At 41.5% G+C, this 15,436-nt stretch overlaps 1 protein-coding gene across 1 annotated transcript in view; it reads left to right on the top strand.

Annotated features, from left to right (window-relative positions):
• The first annotated feature begins 7,752 nt into the window (after positions 1-7,752).
• RAD23B (RAD23 homolog B (S. cerevisiae)) overlaps positions 7,753-15,436 on the top strand; it is a 21,351-nt gene continuing 13,667 nt past the window's right edge. The window contains exons 1-3 of the mRNA XM_009581475.1: positions 7,753-7,828; positions 10,527-10,606; positions 12,401-12,633. Coding sequence (XP_009579770.1) covers positions 10,595-10,606; positions 12,401-12,633 — 245 coding nt within the window. The 5' untranslated portion in view covers positions 7,753-7,828; positions 10,527-10,594. The remainder of the gene's footprint in view (positions 7,829-10,526; positions 10,607-12,400; positions 12,634-15,436) is intronic.

Here is a 15,436-nt window from a genome sequence, read left to right as displayed (position 1 = left end):
AGTAGTTAAGAGTTGGCTTAAGTAGAAGTCCTTCTCGTTTGCTCCTTTGAACAGATATGATCACTTAAGTGAATTCATTTGAGATATGACAGATTCCCTTATGTAAATTACTATTCTGTATAAAACAGTTAAACAATGTTCTGAAATGTATTTTCTGGAAGTTATTTGACTATTTTCTATGTTTTCAGTTTTAGAGGAACAACTTGAACTGTATGACAGAATTTTTAATTAATAATCTGGAGCTCATGATGTGTTAAGTTACTGTGAATCACCAAAACACATTAGATATCTTGGAATGGCAAGTAGAGTTTACAGTAGAGTGAATGAGAGGCCTACGTTAATGATCTTCGCCTTTGCAGGTGGCAGTGTGTCTATAGTTATATAGTCTATATATTGGATATAGTTAGCAAAATACTGTAAATTAGCTGAGGTATGTTAAGCTTAAGTTTGTTTTAGACTTTTGTACTGTCAGCTGGAGAAATGTCTTGGAGAACTGCAGTAATTTGTGTTTGAATTTAGTGTATGACCTATTCTTAAACTGACTGACGTATATGGCAAGTACAGAGAATAAAGATGACCAGTACTGAAAACTCTAACGGCCTTCTTTCTTCAGCATTTCCATTTTTTTCTAATTCCTTTAAGAAGCTAATCACGGCCACTGTATTGGCAGGCTTTAGCCAAAGATTGCCGCTGTTCTTTGAGGAGGAAATGTGTAGTTTGTTCCTATGTTCAGTACCACTGTGGTTCGTGACATCTGGCTGTGGAAGACCTCTAGATGCCTTTGATCAAGCTTGCACAGCCGGGGTCACCATGCTCCAAGCAAAGGCAGCTGGCACCAGTGACTCAGCACGCTGTTCCTCCTGACTGCTCGCAGACCTACTCCTGTCAGAAAGCAAAGGGGAAGCAGAGATGACTGCTTTCACTTAACTTCGTAGTGTTATTTGCATAAGAACTACTTCACGGAGGTAATACCTACCAAACCCCTTCAGATGGATCCAATTATTGCATAGTAGTTAACGTATGTGTTTAGTCTGTCCTGACCTAAACCGCTACATTAATAAAAATGATGCCAGGAGTGGGATCCAAAGGTGGTTTTTGGACTGTGGAAGGGGATTCTGCAGCTGAAGTGCAGTCTTCTGAACGTCCACAAGGCTGAGACTGCCTGTGGCTGCTGAGTTAGTTTTCCCGGGTGTTATCTTGTGGAACCTGACGGTTCATGCTTGGGGTAGGAGTCTAGCAGGCAATGCATGCAGTACTCCCACTGGAGCTTGTGTATTAATAGTGCATATAGGATAACAGTAACTCATAGGTAAGTTAACATTAACTACTACTCTATATAGGCCAGCAGAAGCTGCATGTAGTAGAAGCTGAATTCAGTCTCACTAAAGGAAGCTGTAAACCTCATGATGTTGTAATGGGACTTACCTTTGCATCTTGGGCACTGACTTTTTTGAGGAACAGATATTTTAAGGATCCACGAGCACGTTAAGTATTTAGCATTGCCACAGTGGAAGTGAGTAATGATACCCCTTTGATACCTCAACTGTCTGACCTCTTAGAAGGAGCATTAGTAGTAGAACTACAAGTATCACTTTGATTAATGCTGGCTGCAGCTCAAATGGAGCACCGATTACAATACTGGACCAACAGAGATTCACTTTGTCCCATACATGGTCATATCAAAGAACTCGAAAGTCAAGAGGTGGTTGCATGAATTCATTCACCCTTCAACAACTGTGTCTAACTTGTGTGAAAACCCAATGGGGATTGGATATTAACTGTATGCTATTAAGGTTTGAATGTGAGGTAACAGCACCCTCCAGTGCGGCAGTACCAGATGTGCTAGAACTACAGTATAAACTTGAAGCTGAAGGGAGCTGCTCTGGAGCTGGCCTGATCTGCAGTGGAGCAGCATGGCATGCAGGGGGGTTTCCTGAGCCAGGGAAATGCCAGGGCAGCGGAGAGACCCTCCAGGAGCCGGCAACTCTCACAGGAGATGCTGACGAGGCCTGGGCATTGCCAGAGCAGCGGCAGCCACCACCACACCTATAGAAAGCAGCCTAGGCAGTGCTAGCAACCAGCAGCACTGCGACCAGAGTGGGCAAACAGAGCGTGGCGCAGCAGTTCACATGGAAGGGCACGCAGGAAGGGTGTTGTCACCCTACCAGCTCAAGATGTGACTTCAGTTTATAGTCATCACCCTCTCAGAAGGAGCTTAGTTATGGTATCCACCCAGCAGAAAGCTGTCCTCTGCACTCGCCAGGATGGATGTGGCAACCCAGACAGAGCCCCTCAAACATGCAGCCATCCGGGTCTCAGGCTGCAGGGTGTGCCAGAGCCTTTCACTAGTGATGGATGGCAGTAGTGAGAACAGCTTTGTGATGTGTGACCAAGTGGATGATCTGCTCAGCTTGGTGGCAGAGCTACGAGAGGAAGAAGAAAGGTTAAGGAGCATCAGGGAGTCTCTGAGAGAGACTGGTGGTACCATGCTCTGCCCTCCTTGAGACAGAAACAGGAACAGCCACCAAGATCAAGGGGATCCAGTATCCTCCCCCCACCAGGCAGAAGGCAGTAGCTTAAAGGAAAGGAATGAATGGAGGCAAGTCCACGCTTAGGGTGGCAGATGAACCCCCTTGTTGCCTACCTCGCCTTCCCGTGTGCCTCTGTACAACAGCTGTGAGGCTTTGGATGTGGAAGGTCAGTCAATGGATGATGTGGATGATGGTCCATCTACACCAGAGGTGTTGCCAAGGTCAGAAAGGCCTACCCCCCGTGTCAAGACCAACTTCTTGAGGAAGAAAAGACGGGTTATAGTTGTAGGTGACTCCCTTCTGAGGGGAACAGAAGGGAGTCCCTCTTAGTGAAGTCTGCTGCCTCCCTGGGGCCTGGGTTAAGAACATCACTGGGAAACTTCCTAGCCTGGTGCAGCCCTCAGGCTATTACCCATTATTGCTCTTCCATGTGGCTGGTGATGAAGCCTGTCGTGGTTTAACCCCAGCCAGCAAATAAACCCCACGCAGCCGCTTGCTCACCCCCGCCTGCGGTGGCGGTGGGATGGGGGGGAGAATCGGGAGGGCACAAGTAGGAAAACTCCCAGATTGAGATAAAACCAGTGAAATAATTGAAATAATTACACAAACGCGCGCAGCATGGGCAACAAACAGGAGGAGCTGGAAGCCACCGTGCTGTGAGAAAGCTACAACCTAGTTGCCATCACTGAAACTTGGTGGGATGAATCCCGTGACTGGAGTGCAGCTATCAGTGGCTACAGGCTGTTCAGAAGGGACAGGCGAGGAAGGAGGGGCGCAGGGTAGACTGGTGGATAAAGAATTGGCTGGATGTTCGCATCCAGAGAGTAGTGGTGAACAGCTCGATGTCCATATGGAGATCAGTGATGAGTGGTATCCCCCAGGGGCCCATATTGTGTATTGGGACCAGTGGTGTTTAGTGTCTTCATCAGTGACATAGACAGTGGGATTGAGTGCACCCTCAGCAAGTTTGGAGATGACACCAAGCTGAGTGGTGTGGTCGACACACCTGAGGGACGGGATGCCATCCAGAGGCACCTGGACAAGCCTGAGAGGTGGGCCCATGTGAACCATATGAGGTTCAAAACAGCCCAGTGCAAGGTTGTGCACATGGGTTGGGGCAATCCCAAGCACAAATACTGGGCAGAGAATGAAATGAGAGCAGCCCTGAGGAGAAGCACTTGGGGGTACTGGTGGACAAAAAGCTGGACATGAGCCAGCAATGTGTGCTTGCAGCCCAGACGGCCAACCATATCCTGTGCTGCATTAAAAGAAGCGTGTCCAGCAGGTCGAGGGAGGTGATTCTGCCCCTCTACTCTGCTCTGGTGAGACCCCACCTGGAGTACTGCGTCCAGCTCTGGAGCCCTCAGTACAGGAAAGGCATGGACCAGTTGGAGCAGATCCAGAGGAGGGCCACAAAATGATCGGAGGGCTGGAACACCTTGCCTGTGAGGAAAGACACAGAGATTTGGGGTTGATCAGCCTGGAGAAGAGAAGGCTTCGGGGAGATCTTATTGCAGCCTTTCAATACTTAAAGGGGGCTTATAAGAAAGATGGGGACAGACTTTTTAGTAGGGCCTGTTGCAATAGGACAAGGGGTAATGGTTTTAAACTAAAAGAGGGTAGATTTAGACTAGATATAAGGAAGAAATTTTTTACAGTGAGGGTGGTGAAACACTGGAACAGGTTGCCCAGAGAGGTGGTAGATGCCCCATCCCTGGAAACGGGGTCTCTCAGCAGCCTGATCTAGTTCAAGATGTCCCTGCCCATGGCAGGGGGGTTGGGCTAGGTGACCTTTCAAGGTCCCTTACAACCCAAACTATTCTATGATTCTATGAATACTGCTTGTTGTTCACCCATCATCATAACTGTCCTGGTTTTGGCTGGGATAGGGTTAAATTTCTTCCTGGTGCTGTGTTTTGGATTTAGTATGAGGAGAATGTTGATGACACGCTGATGTTTTCAGTTGTTGCTAAGTACCCTCCTAGTCCAAGGGCAGCTCCCATGCCCTTCTGACTGAGCTAGGTACACAAGAGGGGAGGGAACGTTATTAGGACAGCCAGCCCAGCTGGCCAACGGGGTACTCCATACCATGTGATGTCATGCTCAGTATATGAATGGTAGGCGTGATCCAGGAAGTAGTGATCGCTACTTCATTATCGGTCAACGCGGGTGGTGAGCAATTGCATTGTGCATCACTCATTTTGTATATTCTATCATTATCATTATTGTTTTCCCTTTTTTATTCTATTAAACTGTCTTTATCTCAACCCACAAGTTTTTCTCACTCTTGCCCTTCCAGTTCTCTCCCCGTCTTGCTGGGGGTGGGGGGAGTGAGTGAGCGGCTGCGTGGTATTTGGCTGCTTGCTAGGTTAAACCACGACAATAACTAATACATTTTTTCTCAATTCCCTTGGCCCCATAGTGTGAAGTGCAGTTTGCCTATGTCTGGAGAGGAGTGCCGCCTGCCAAAGGGATGAAAGCATAGGCCTGTCATTTGTCGCAGACTTATACAGTAGGTTTTGGAACAGGGCAGCATAAATCACATCATAGTATGGGGAAGCACTGTACACGAGGTGGACAGCAAAGGCAAAAGGATTGTTGGAATTTTACTGTCAGTATTTTACTACAGTAAATATCTTGGTTCCTTCACATGGATCCTATTATTGTGTAGTGATTAACATGGGCGTTTAGTGTGTCCTGACCTAAATGACCACATTTAGCTGTTCAGATATTTTTATTTGAGAGAACAGATTTTGGTTTTGTTCCTTGTAGGAAAAAGACTGTAGTCTGGAATAAAACTCAAACACTAAAACGTGAGGAAGACAAAGCAGACATTTGAAACCAGTAGCTTGATTGAGTGCAGCGAACATGAAATAAGCCTTAATTTTCTCCCTCAAAATAGATTATACCTGCTAATCACATTACAATATTTGTTACAAATCTGTGAGAAATATGGTGACTGTGAATGAAAGAAGCAGCTTTGAGACCTCGTCTTTGAGTGATTAGTACAAGTGCATAAATATATGAATAGATAAGCAGTGTGTTAAAAAGTAGGCATTTGAAAACATAACAGGCTTTTAACATGATTCAGGGGGTTAATTTGGTCTAGGGGGTGCCGGACACTTAACGGGAGTTGCCCAAAGTCTCCAATACTTTAAAGTTCAGGAAAAACTACGTGATGGCTTATCCATTGCCTAAGGAGACTGTTCAAGTGTAAGGTGAGTGACTTCTAGCCTTAAGTAATAATTGGGGAGGAATTCACAAACTAGATTTTTAGTTTTCAAGGAAATATTCTTTTAAAATAAATGTAAATCCAGAGATAGAACAGACTTTTGTAAAGTAAGTGCATGAGAATGATGATGCTATCAGCAAATTATTATTAACATGAGTAATGGTTTGACCCTTCCTGAAGACTTACGGATGGCAGTGAACTGCTGTTAGTTTTGCTGTGGAAAAGCAACTGACTGGCTGGAGACTGATGCTAAAGCTTTTGGCAGGTGCTGGGATGGCATGTATAATACAAATACCAAGACCATCTTTCCTCCATCTGCTGAGGGAAAAAAGAGTTGGCTTCCTGTTTTGGTGTAGTCCCATAGAGGGAACTCATACGTTGTCTTCTGTATCCTTGTGTGGCTAGTGATTTAATCACCTACATCAGGTGTAAGCTTAGAGAAGAGGTTTGATTCTGCAGGCCTCCTTTGCTGGATCATGAGGCCTGGTAAAACAAACACTCCATTTTATATATACTGCTGAAAAGATGCAGCTCCATTTTGAGTGTTAAAGTTTGGTTCATCCCTTTTAGACCAAACATCCAAACTGAAAGGATTAGCCTGGTAAAGAGATTGATAAAGAAACATGGAAATAAAATCTGAGAGGAAGAGGGAGAAGAAACAAGGGGACCAATGAAGGAAAAGGGGAAAGGCAACACAAACGTCTAAGACATCATTAACAGAAGAATGAAGTGAAGCCAGGAAGGATGACTGGCATGTGAAGTGGATGACAGATTTTAATTACGTTGAGAATCACAAAGCTCAACTTCTCAGTAAATATTTACCATTTAGCACCTGAAAATACTGTTTCAGTGTATTTACTACTCAAGCAACCCTAATAGTGAGCTACAGCTTTAAAAATTAACATAAAATGGTAATAACTACAGCTACCTGGCACAAGTAGTTGCCAGTCAGATTAAGCTGTCAAGATAAATGCATTTTCATGTGCTTAGCTGGTTAAATTGCTAGGTATGTGCATCTCAGTTGCAGCATTTCATGAAAAAAGCTTCTGAATGTTCAGGAAAAAAACACTTTAGAAGATGGAGTTAGTTTGTAGTAATAAGTTCATAACAGATCAGTTGTCTTTTTTTTACGGATATTAGGAGTGTCTGTCAGGAAGCAAGAAGAATGAATGTTTGTATACAGGCAGTTTGTCTTAAAACATGGTTTCCAATGTATCAGTACAGAAATGCTTCTACAGGAACATCCTTTATCTCTTCAGGATAGTGTTACGCAGTCTTTCTGGAGAATACAGGCATTCTGATACATGATAACTGACACAGTGTCATTTGAGCTATTGTATGTGGTGCTCTGAAAGTGTGGACTGTATTTCAGCGCTCTGCGTAAGCAAGTAAAAAAGGCAAAACGCTTTCATGTGTAGGCTTAAAAATGCTATGCAAAGCTCCAAAAATTATGGGGGAGGGGACAGAGTTGAAAACTACTTATATAAAAAGAAAAACTGGACGGTTTCCCCAGGTCTTTGCATATCAAGCCCTCAAGTCATTCCAGTGAGTTAAATCGAATGTCATGGTGACCTTACCAAAAAAACAGGCATTCCCTGAAGAGTCATTGTGATGAAGAAAGCCGTCAGCTGTGTATAGCATGTGTACCCCTTGCATTCAGAGAAGGAACAGGGAGAGGAAATGGGTCAGTAGATAAAAGCATTTTTTGCCCAAATTTCTCTATTTTTCACTGTGTTGTAGCCTCATACTTAAAGACTTCTCATGGAGAAATTACTTACCTGATTTGATTAAGCGCGAGAGATTATTTGGGAAGGGAACGTGTTGCTCTGCAAGTGGTTACAATTACGTCTTTGGAAGACTGATGTACTTGACATAATCAACACATGACTGAAAACTACTTTTTAGTATTTAAAACTTAGAACAAAGCATACTTATTAGGTTTGTATTGTGAAACTTCTTTTTCTTTCTGTTTCTGTGCTTTAGGTGAAGGCACTGAAAGAGAAGATTGAATCAGAAAGGGGGAAAGATGCTTTTCCAGTAGCTGGCCAAAAACTAATTTATGCAGGTAATGGATATTCTGAAGATACTATATCTGAATCTACCTTATTTTTTATGTTCTTCTTGACTTTGTTGTGAATGTTAAGTCTTCTGAAGGTTGTAAGTACTGAAACGCAAACAGGTTAAAAAAAAAACCAACACAAAAACAAACCACCACCAAACGTCATTGTCAAAGGGACCTCTTAATTTTGAATAAGAATTTTTCAGGTTTTAGTACATGTTATTATCTTTGCTCTTATAGCATGATATGCTAACAGCTTTAATCCTGTGTGGAGTATGCTAGATGAAGTAGAAATGGCTTTTGCTACAAGAAGACAGGATTTAAGCAGATCACATCTCATGGGTTAACTCTTGTTCAGTTTATGCTGTGTATAGCTGAAGTGTTCATGTATATACCTCAGAGGATTAAAAATCAGATTATTTCTTTTGTATTAACAAAAGAAACCTACCACAAAATCCTTGCTATCTCAATGCTTTTAAGCTCTGTCACTAGAAACATGTATTATGTGCTAGCAAAAATATCAGATAAAGACATGAAGTTACTTTATTTGAGCTAACACAGTTAGAATTTTTTTTGGCGATACTTTTTTACTGTTTTCTACCTGGCTGGTCCATTCTGGCACTAATACACAGATCCATCTTTTTGTTCTCACTTCATGTCAGAACTTAAAAAGTTCTATTCCAATACCCCCTCTAGTGCTTTTTCCTCTCAAACTGTGTTTGAAAGAAACTTTGGTCTTTTTACTTCTTCGAGGTACTGCTTTGTAAACAGTATTGGTTTTCTACTTCTAATAAGCTAAAGCCACTGATCACGACAGAAAGATGCTAATGGAAGAGAGGTCAGGAATCTCTCCGTGTTTGTACGGACTCCTCAGGACTATGTTTCTTAGCAAGTTTTATGTCCCGTGTACTTCAGTGAAGGGAATGCACAGTGAAGGTAAAAGTTGCACGTATAATAAAGAAAAATGAACAAGGCAGAAGGCCTTGTGCAATATGTATAATTGCATGACACTCTTAATATTATGTTTCTGTGATTAAAAAAATCAAGGGTTGTGTAAGATCATATGATGTGACGAGTATTTTCAGAAGCCAGAATTTGTCTACAGCATTGTATAATCCTCACAAGCAGTAGGAAGTGTAGGAGATAAGATTTAGAATAGAAGACTATCAAAAGATTGATTGTATTTTTTTCTTGGGCAAGAGATACAACAAGGGTGTATTGATGACATTTTTACTTTGATTAAAATGAGCTTTAGAATTTTGATAGTTTGGTAAAGCAGAGTGATACCCCAACTGAACCAGATGAAAAGTATACCATTTGTTATTAAAAATGCAAGTTTCTTTAAAAAAAGATTATGCTAATCAGCGGTGAGGTAGATCTGTTGTGTTGTCAACTGTATTAGGGTAAAGTGTAGAAACCCTGAGAGTGGTGTGTTCTGAGATATCTTCTCAGATGTCTGCATATATACATTGTGCAAGCTTCTTCTCCAAAGTGCCTATAAACCAGAAAATTGTAAATAAACCTACGTAGGTTCTGAGTCAGATGCTGCACCATCTGCTACAGGTATTACTACCACTACAGTACATATAATACATTCTTGAGGATTTGACCTGCAGGACTGGTGGAACCAGTAGAGAGCAGGACAGTGCCACCTCATTTGTGTTCCAAGTGCCATAATGCGTGTGCATTACTTGATTTCCTTGCGATCATCAGGATAAAGATGTGTCCTGCCAGTTACAGTTAAGTGGTGTATTCCACTAGCACTGAGAACAGTTATGAAAATGTGTATTTTCTTCTTGAAATGGGGAAGCAGTCCTTGGCACATCTTCAGAAAATGAATCAATTAAAATCGTAAAATATTTCCTGAAAATTCTGTAGTAGAAGTAGGTGCTATAAAACTCACTGAAATAGAGACTTAATTTTCTGATTTGTGGTACTGCCTCTAAATCAGCTTATCAAAAAAAAAAAGTCTGTGTGGTTTAATATGTTTCTGAGTTCTTGTAGACATGAGGCAAATCTGCTTTGCCACAGTACCATCTCTGCTTGTGAAACATCTGAAGTGGTAGTATAACAAACATGTTTCTGGTTTTGTCTGATAATTTTTTTTTCATCCTTCTGTCAAAGTAGCAGGATATGGAATGGTTCTAGCTTTTTCTAATGCTTTAGCCTTCTTTCAAGAATGAATTGTTAAAATTGCAAAGTCACAAACTTATCTAATGCAGATAAACTTAGTCTGTGGCAGGGAACTGTAGATAGTTTACTACATCTGAAGGGCAAACAGAAGATAAGCAGGAGGGAATTTTCTTACTGTGTCTAGAGTGTGTAAGGAGGCATAAGTTATTCAGTTAAGCTTACTGTATGCTAAAGCCTTTCCTCTACATTACTTGTGTCTGTGTTAAAGGTCCAATAAATCTTTCTCTAGATTTAATGCTTCTGTTTTAAATGATTTGAAGCATCTTCAACACTTATGGCAACAGCCTTCAAGCCAACTAGTACTGTGGACATCATAGGAGGAAAATTACTTGTAGCTCTACTGCCAAAGCTTAATAGCCGAAACGCTTTTTGTAGGGTTATTAACGTTTATAAATCTACATAAAATGTGTTTTTTCTGTTTTTTATGGAACTGTGTTTATATGAGGGAATCCCAAGATCATCTAATGATCTATTAAATAGCTTCTTAATTTGTATCTGTTTAATTTGCCAGGTAAAATCCTTAATGATGATACTGCTCTTAAAGAATACAAAATAGATGAGAAGAACTTTGTGGTGGTTATGGTGACAAAAGTGAGTAGTTCTTATTTTTGAAAAGGAAATTGCATTTTCGTTGTGGTGAGTGATTGTATATGCCTATCCTTAAAACCAGTGGAATGTGATCATGTGAAAGTTTTAGTCAACAGTAAAAATAAGTGCTTGTGCGAATAGATAGGAAATACTGCTTCACAGTCCTAGTTTGCCTGTGCTGATTGTTGTTGCTATTCTGTGCTGAATGTTTACATCAAAGAAAAAATTTGCCAGTGGCTGATTTTACTGTTTCTTTTTCTTGTCTTTCTGTGTTATTTTTCTAGTGATACTATTAAAAGGAAGAAGGAAACCTAGATAGTTTGTTACTAAACCCTCTATACAGAACTCTTCCAGTGTTGCCATGTTGCTTTTCAAAACTCATGGCTGTTTCTTTTGTCAAGCTCAACAGCCTAAACCAGTAAAGAAAGGATACATATGCCAATTAACAAACCTGTGAGTTTTGAATGACGGCAGTGGCAAATGAACAGGAATGACTGTGACACGTATTTGAAGTCTCTCTCCTCTTAACCAGTCACTAGATTGCTTCTGGGAATCAAGCCTCTGATTTTCTAGGCATTCCAGACCCTTGGGATCTCAATAAGACTGGCTTCATCTCTTGCTTGAGATATGAAGTTAATTTTGGAGTTAGAGGTCCTCCTCCTGACAAAGAAAGCCTATATTCAGTTGCCCTTCACTTCTATCTGGTATTGGCTCATTAGATTTTCTGTTTGAACATAACTGTCATTCTGAACAAACAGCGTTCTAGTCTGTGGTCTGCCTGGAGAAGAGGTATTTATCAGTACAAGGAAAGAGGTGCGGATGGGATTTCAGAGTACAGCTTTCATTTTGTTTATAGCAGAAGAAACATTTTTCCTAGTTTAAGCAAGCATTGTCTGAAAGTGATTCACCTTGAATAAGTAGTTGTGTTTTGTTAAAGTTCAAATATTTCTCTTGGTAAGGCAGAGATATGGGAGTCAGCCTTGTCAGTCCTTAAGGTTATTTGTAGGTAAGGGACTACAATGATACAGCTTTCAAAAACATAATTCCATACCTCAGCTGCAAGTTACATGCATTCTGAAAAGTGTAATTTCTGCATAATGGGATTAATACTGCATCCAAGCAAAATTCATGTGTCCAAAAGAGGTGTGAAATTAAATCACAATTATAGGCAAGTATTCCCACTCTAATTTGTTGCTGTAGATTTGGTAGTCCTTGATTCTGCTGGATTTTTAGCGCTCACAACAGAACTCATTTATGTAGTGCTTTGAGCGTAAAGAGTGCATAAGTAAAACTTGTTGCAGGTTAAGTTCAAATTCTTTAGCATCTTCTTTTCCAGCAAATAGCATTCATAATGAAATATGATTTCTGTCTATCACTTTTTTCCAGATTTGAGTGGTGAGAAAACCTTATGCTTGTTAGGCTTGTCAGGTGTCTTTTGACAACTGTTTCAGTTTCTTCTGAAAAACACGCTTTTGTAAAACACAAGGTTGTTTTCACGTTTAGAGTATTGTGGTCTATAAATATTTAGATCTTATCTTTGCATTTCACTTCATACTCAAATAGCGTGACTGCTTAGGTGTCTAAATAAGTACTTTAGTGGTACTATCAGTTGCCTGTTTAAACACAATAAAAGACATTATAGATTGAACGTCCTGCAATGTTTTAATGTTATACTTGATGTTGAGGCAGCAATGTCAAACACAAATGGTCTTAACAGAACTGAATCAATGTGTTGACTGTAGAAAGCATGGGTTTAGGAGCTTTGTGCTGTGTCTGAATTCTGTTGTCCTCCTATAGCCCAAAGCAGCTGGAGCGACTCAGCAGTCAAATGCTACTACCACTATTAGCTCCACAACTGCAGCTCCCACACCAGTCACTGCACCAATCCCTGCTGCTGCCCCTGTGCCAGCTCCTGTCCCTCCACCACCAGCACCAGATGCAGCTGCTTGTGAATCTTCACCTAAAGAAGAGAAGCCAGCAGAAAAACCACCTGAGGCACCAGCTGCTCTTAGCCCATCATCAACTGACAGGTATGAATGCGCCTCCAAAAATGGCTTCCCTGTCCATTTCTGTTGCTTCTAGTTTTGATTGTAAGTTGAATTTTCTATTACAGTGTTAGTCCAATAATTTTCTCTGTTCTACATAATTTCTCTTCTTTCTAACTGTAACTTCGGTCTCTGGCTCAAGTATAACATTACTGATGGTAAGAAGTGCCCCTCCCTGCTTACACCTTCTCCTCTGAGAATTGTGGTCTTGGAACTAAACCTGTGGAGTGGAGAGTTGAATGACACAGGACTTGTGCTCCCATTAGGCATTTCAGTGTTACTGTGGCACAAGTTTCTTTTCAGACTGAGGATATTCACCTGTGTGGGGATCTACTGTTCACAGAGCTCTTAAAAGGCTTGGGATGTGTCCTGTCCTGTTCATAGACCTCTAATTGTGTTTTGAATCATGTTGGTTAGATTTGAACCACGGGTTCTTTATTGCTGTAAGTCTCTTAATTTCTGGAGAGAGCTTTTTCTTCCAAAATGTAGGATATAGTATTGCTCGTAATACATGTAATGTCTTAAAGCGACAAGCTAATTTGTTCTGAATGCTCCTTGGCCCATCTGCAGATAGTTGTGGGAGTTGGGATAGCTTTTAATCTCGATTCTCTACATTTAAGAAAATCAAGTGGAAGTTAGAGGTTTCATCTCTGTTGTATACTGTGGCCTTTTTTTGCTCACTTTAAATTGCTTAAGTATTGCATGGGATAAAAATGTTGTTAACTGTAATTTAATGGCCCTTGAAGTGTTGCATAGCATCAAGTCTTCATTTTTCATACACTGGTTTTCAATTATTTTTGTGTTATATATGTGAATATTGGTGCACAAGACACTAATTTTGGAAGTGGTTGTATTTAAACACCATCAAATACTGATTTGATGATAAGGAAACGAAACAAAACATGCTATTGCCTAATATCTTGAAAATGTCATCACAAATTTCTTGCACTAAATACCCTAACTGATGATTTAATTTTGCAATTCGGAGAAATGGACATCTTTTTAAAATGGAATACAAATGAAGTTTCGTTTATCAGTCGAATTTTTTTAATGTTAATGGGTGGGGGTTTTTGCCATTCTGTTTGTCCAGTAGGTTCAAAAATTAGATTAAATCTTTGATATTGAAACAGTACTTTCCAGGTTTTCCATGTACAGGTTTCAGTGTTGTAAAACTGCATTAAGAGAGCCTCAGCGTAGATACTTAACAGGAAGCAAGAGAATAATTTAACAAATACATTGTAGTTACCACCTGCCTTGATTTCAGACAGTACTGCTTGTTCCTGATTTGCTTTAGAAGTTAAATTACTAAGGCTGGTGAAGATTTATTGAACCATGGCCAGGCAAGCTGGTGTCCTGTTTTGCCTTTGATCTTTTTCAGTTGTAAATCTTAGTAGTGATAGATACGAGTGAAGCATTCTTGTTGCAACAAATTTTTTCTTACATAAAAAAATACATCTCTATAAATGCCTTGTTAGATTTTTAGTGGCATCTTCTGAAAACTGATTCAGTTAATCTGATGATCTTTCACTTGCTGATAGAAGTTGCCGATTCTGGTAGCCTGATAGATGCAAGGCTGCTGCAGCTCCATGTCCCCAGGTCTATCAAGTATCAAGATTGAACATGTATTCCCAGTACATACACACAGTATGTATATACCTATATATATGGCTGGCTACATAGGTCAACATGGGAGGGAAAAAAACAGCACTCAAGCAACCATACAACACCAGCAGTTGCATCCTGTTCCCCTCTGGCTACTCAGGGCAAAGCCCACTCGTGCAAAATACATATGTACAAACATACAAATGAGCAATATGGATTTCTCCAGTAGCTGGCCTTGGACAGTCTATTCCGATAGCTGGCCCCTAGTTCTCCGTCTCACAAGTTTTTGGTACCTGGGCCTGTGACTGCCTGAGCCCTGCAACCCTGCTCCAGTTGCTGATAGTCAGATTCGCTTTGCAGACATATGCACATGTGCACACACAGAGGATCCATCTAGGAACTGGCTGTAGACATGCACTGAACCTGGTAGCTAGTGCCTAGATCCCCTGGCCTCCCTGTTGCCTCCTTCATGGAGACATGAGCAAGTCTCTCCATTGCTGGTTGAGGCCTGTGACCTTACCAGTAGCTGACCCCCAGACATTACAGTCTTCCCAGCAGCTCCTCTCTCAGATCCTCCGGTCTCTCCAGCAGCTGATTCTGACTTACAGCCATTCAATACCTGGCTCTCAAGCATCTTACCCTACTCACTGTAGTCAAGCTTGATGCTTGCCGGTGATTACACACATGCCAGCAGATGCATCCACACAGAATATGCATGCACTAGTCTCTTCAGTTACCAACACTCCAGGCGCATGGACCCCTGTGTCCCCTTCTCCAGTTGCTGGCACTGAGACTTCCACACTGTCTGGTCTCTGCAGTTGCTGGCTCGGCAGACATGTGGATCCCTGTGACTCGTGGTTCCCTGTCCAGTTGTGGGCGCTTAGACTTCCATACACACACATGCATGTAGAATAGAGAGACCCCCCCCCAGCATAAAAAATAGTTAGAAATTGAATTTAATTAGAGGGCAGGATGGACTGGTGATCAGGAAAGTGCTGTTTACATGTGACTGGCCCTTTTTTTCCTTTTTTCATTCTCTTTACCCATGCTTTTCATCTGCAGGGTGCCTTGATGTTTCCCTTTCCCTGCCTTTGGTTCTTCCCCTAGATATCCCATAGTAAGTCTTGCACAATCCCCAAATGCTTTTTCCTGGCACTCCAGGGTGAGTCGCACCACCCTGCAGCCA

The sequence above is a fragment of the Fulmarus glacialis genome, unplaced genomic scaffold (assembly GCF_000690835.1).
Source record: "Fulmarus glacialis isolate BGI_N327 unplaced genomic scaffold, ASM69083v1 scaffold7677, whole genome shotgun sequence".
NCBI classification, from domain to species: Eukaryota; Metazoa; Chordata; class Aves; order Procellariiformes; family Procellariidae; genus Fulmarus; species Fulmarus glacialis.
Note: the sequence above shows the minus strand (reverse complement) of the source record. Positions and strands in the feature narration are given on the sequence as shown.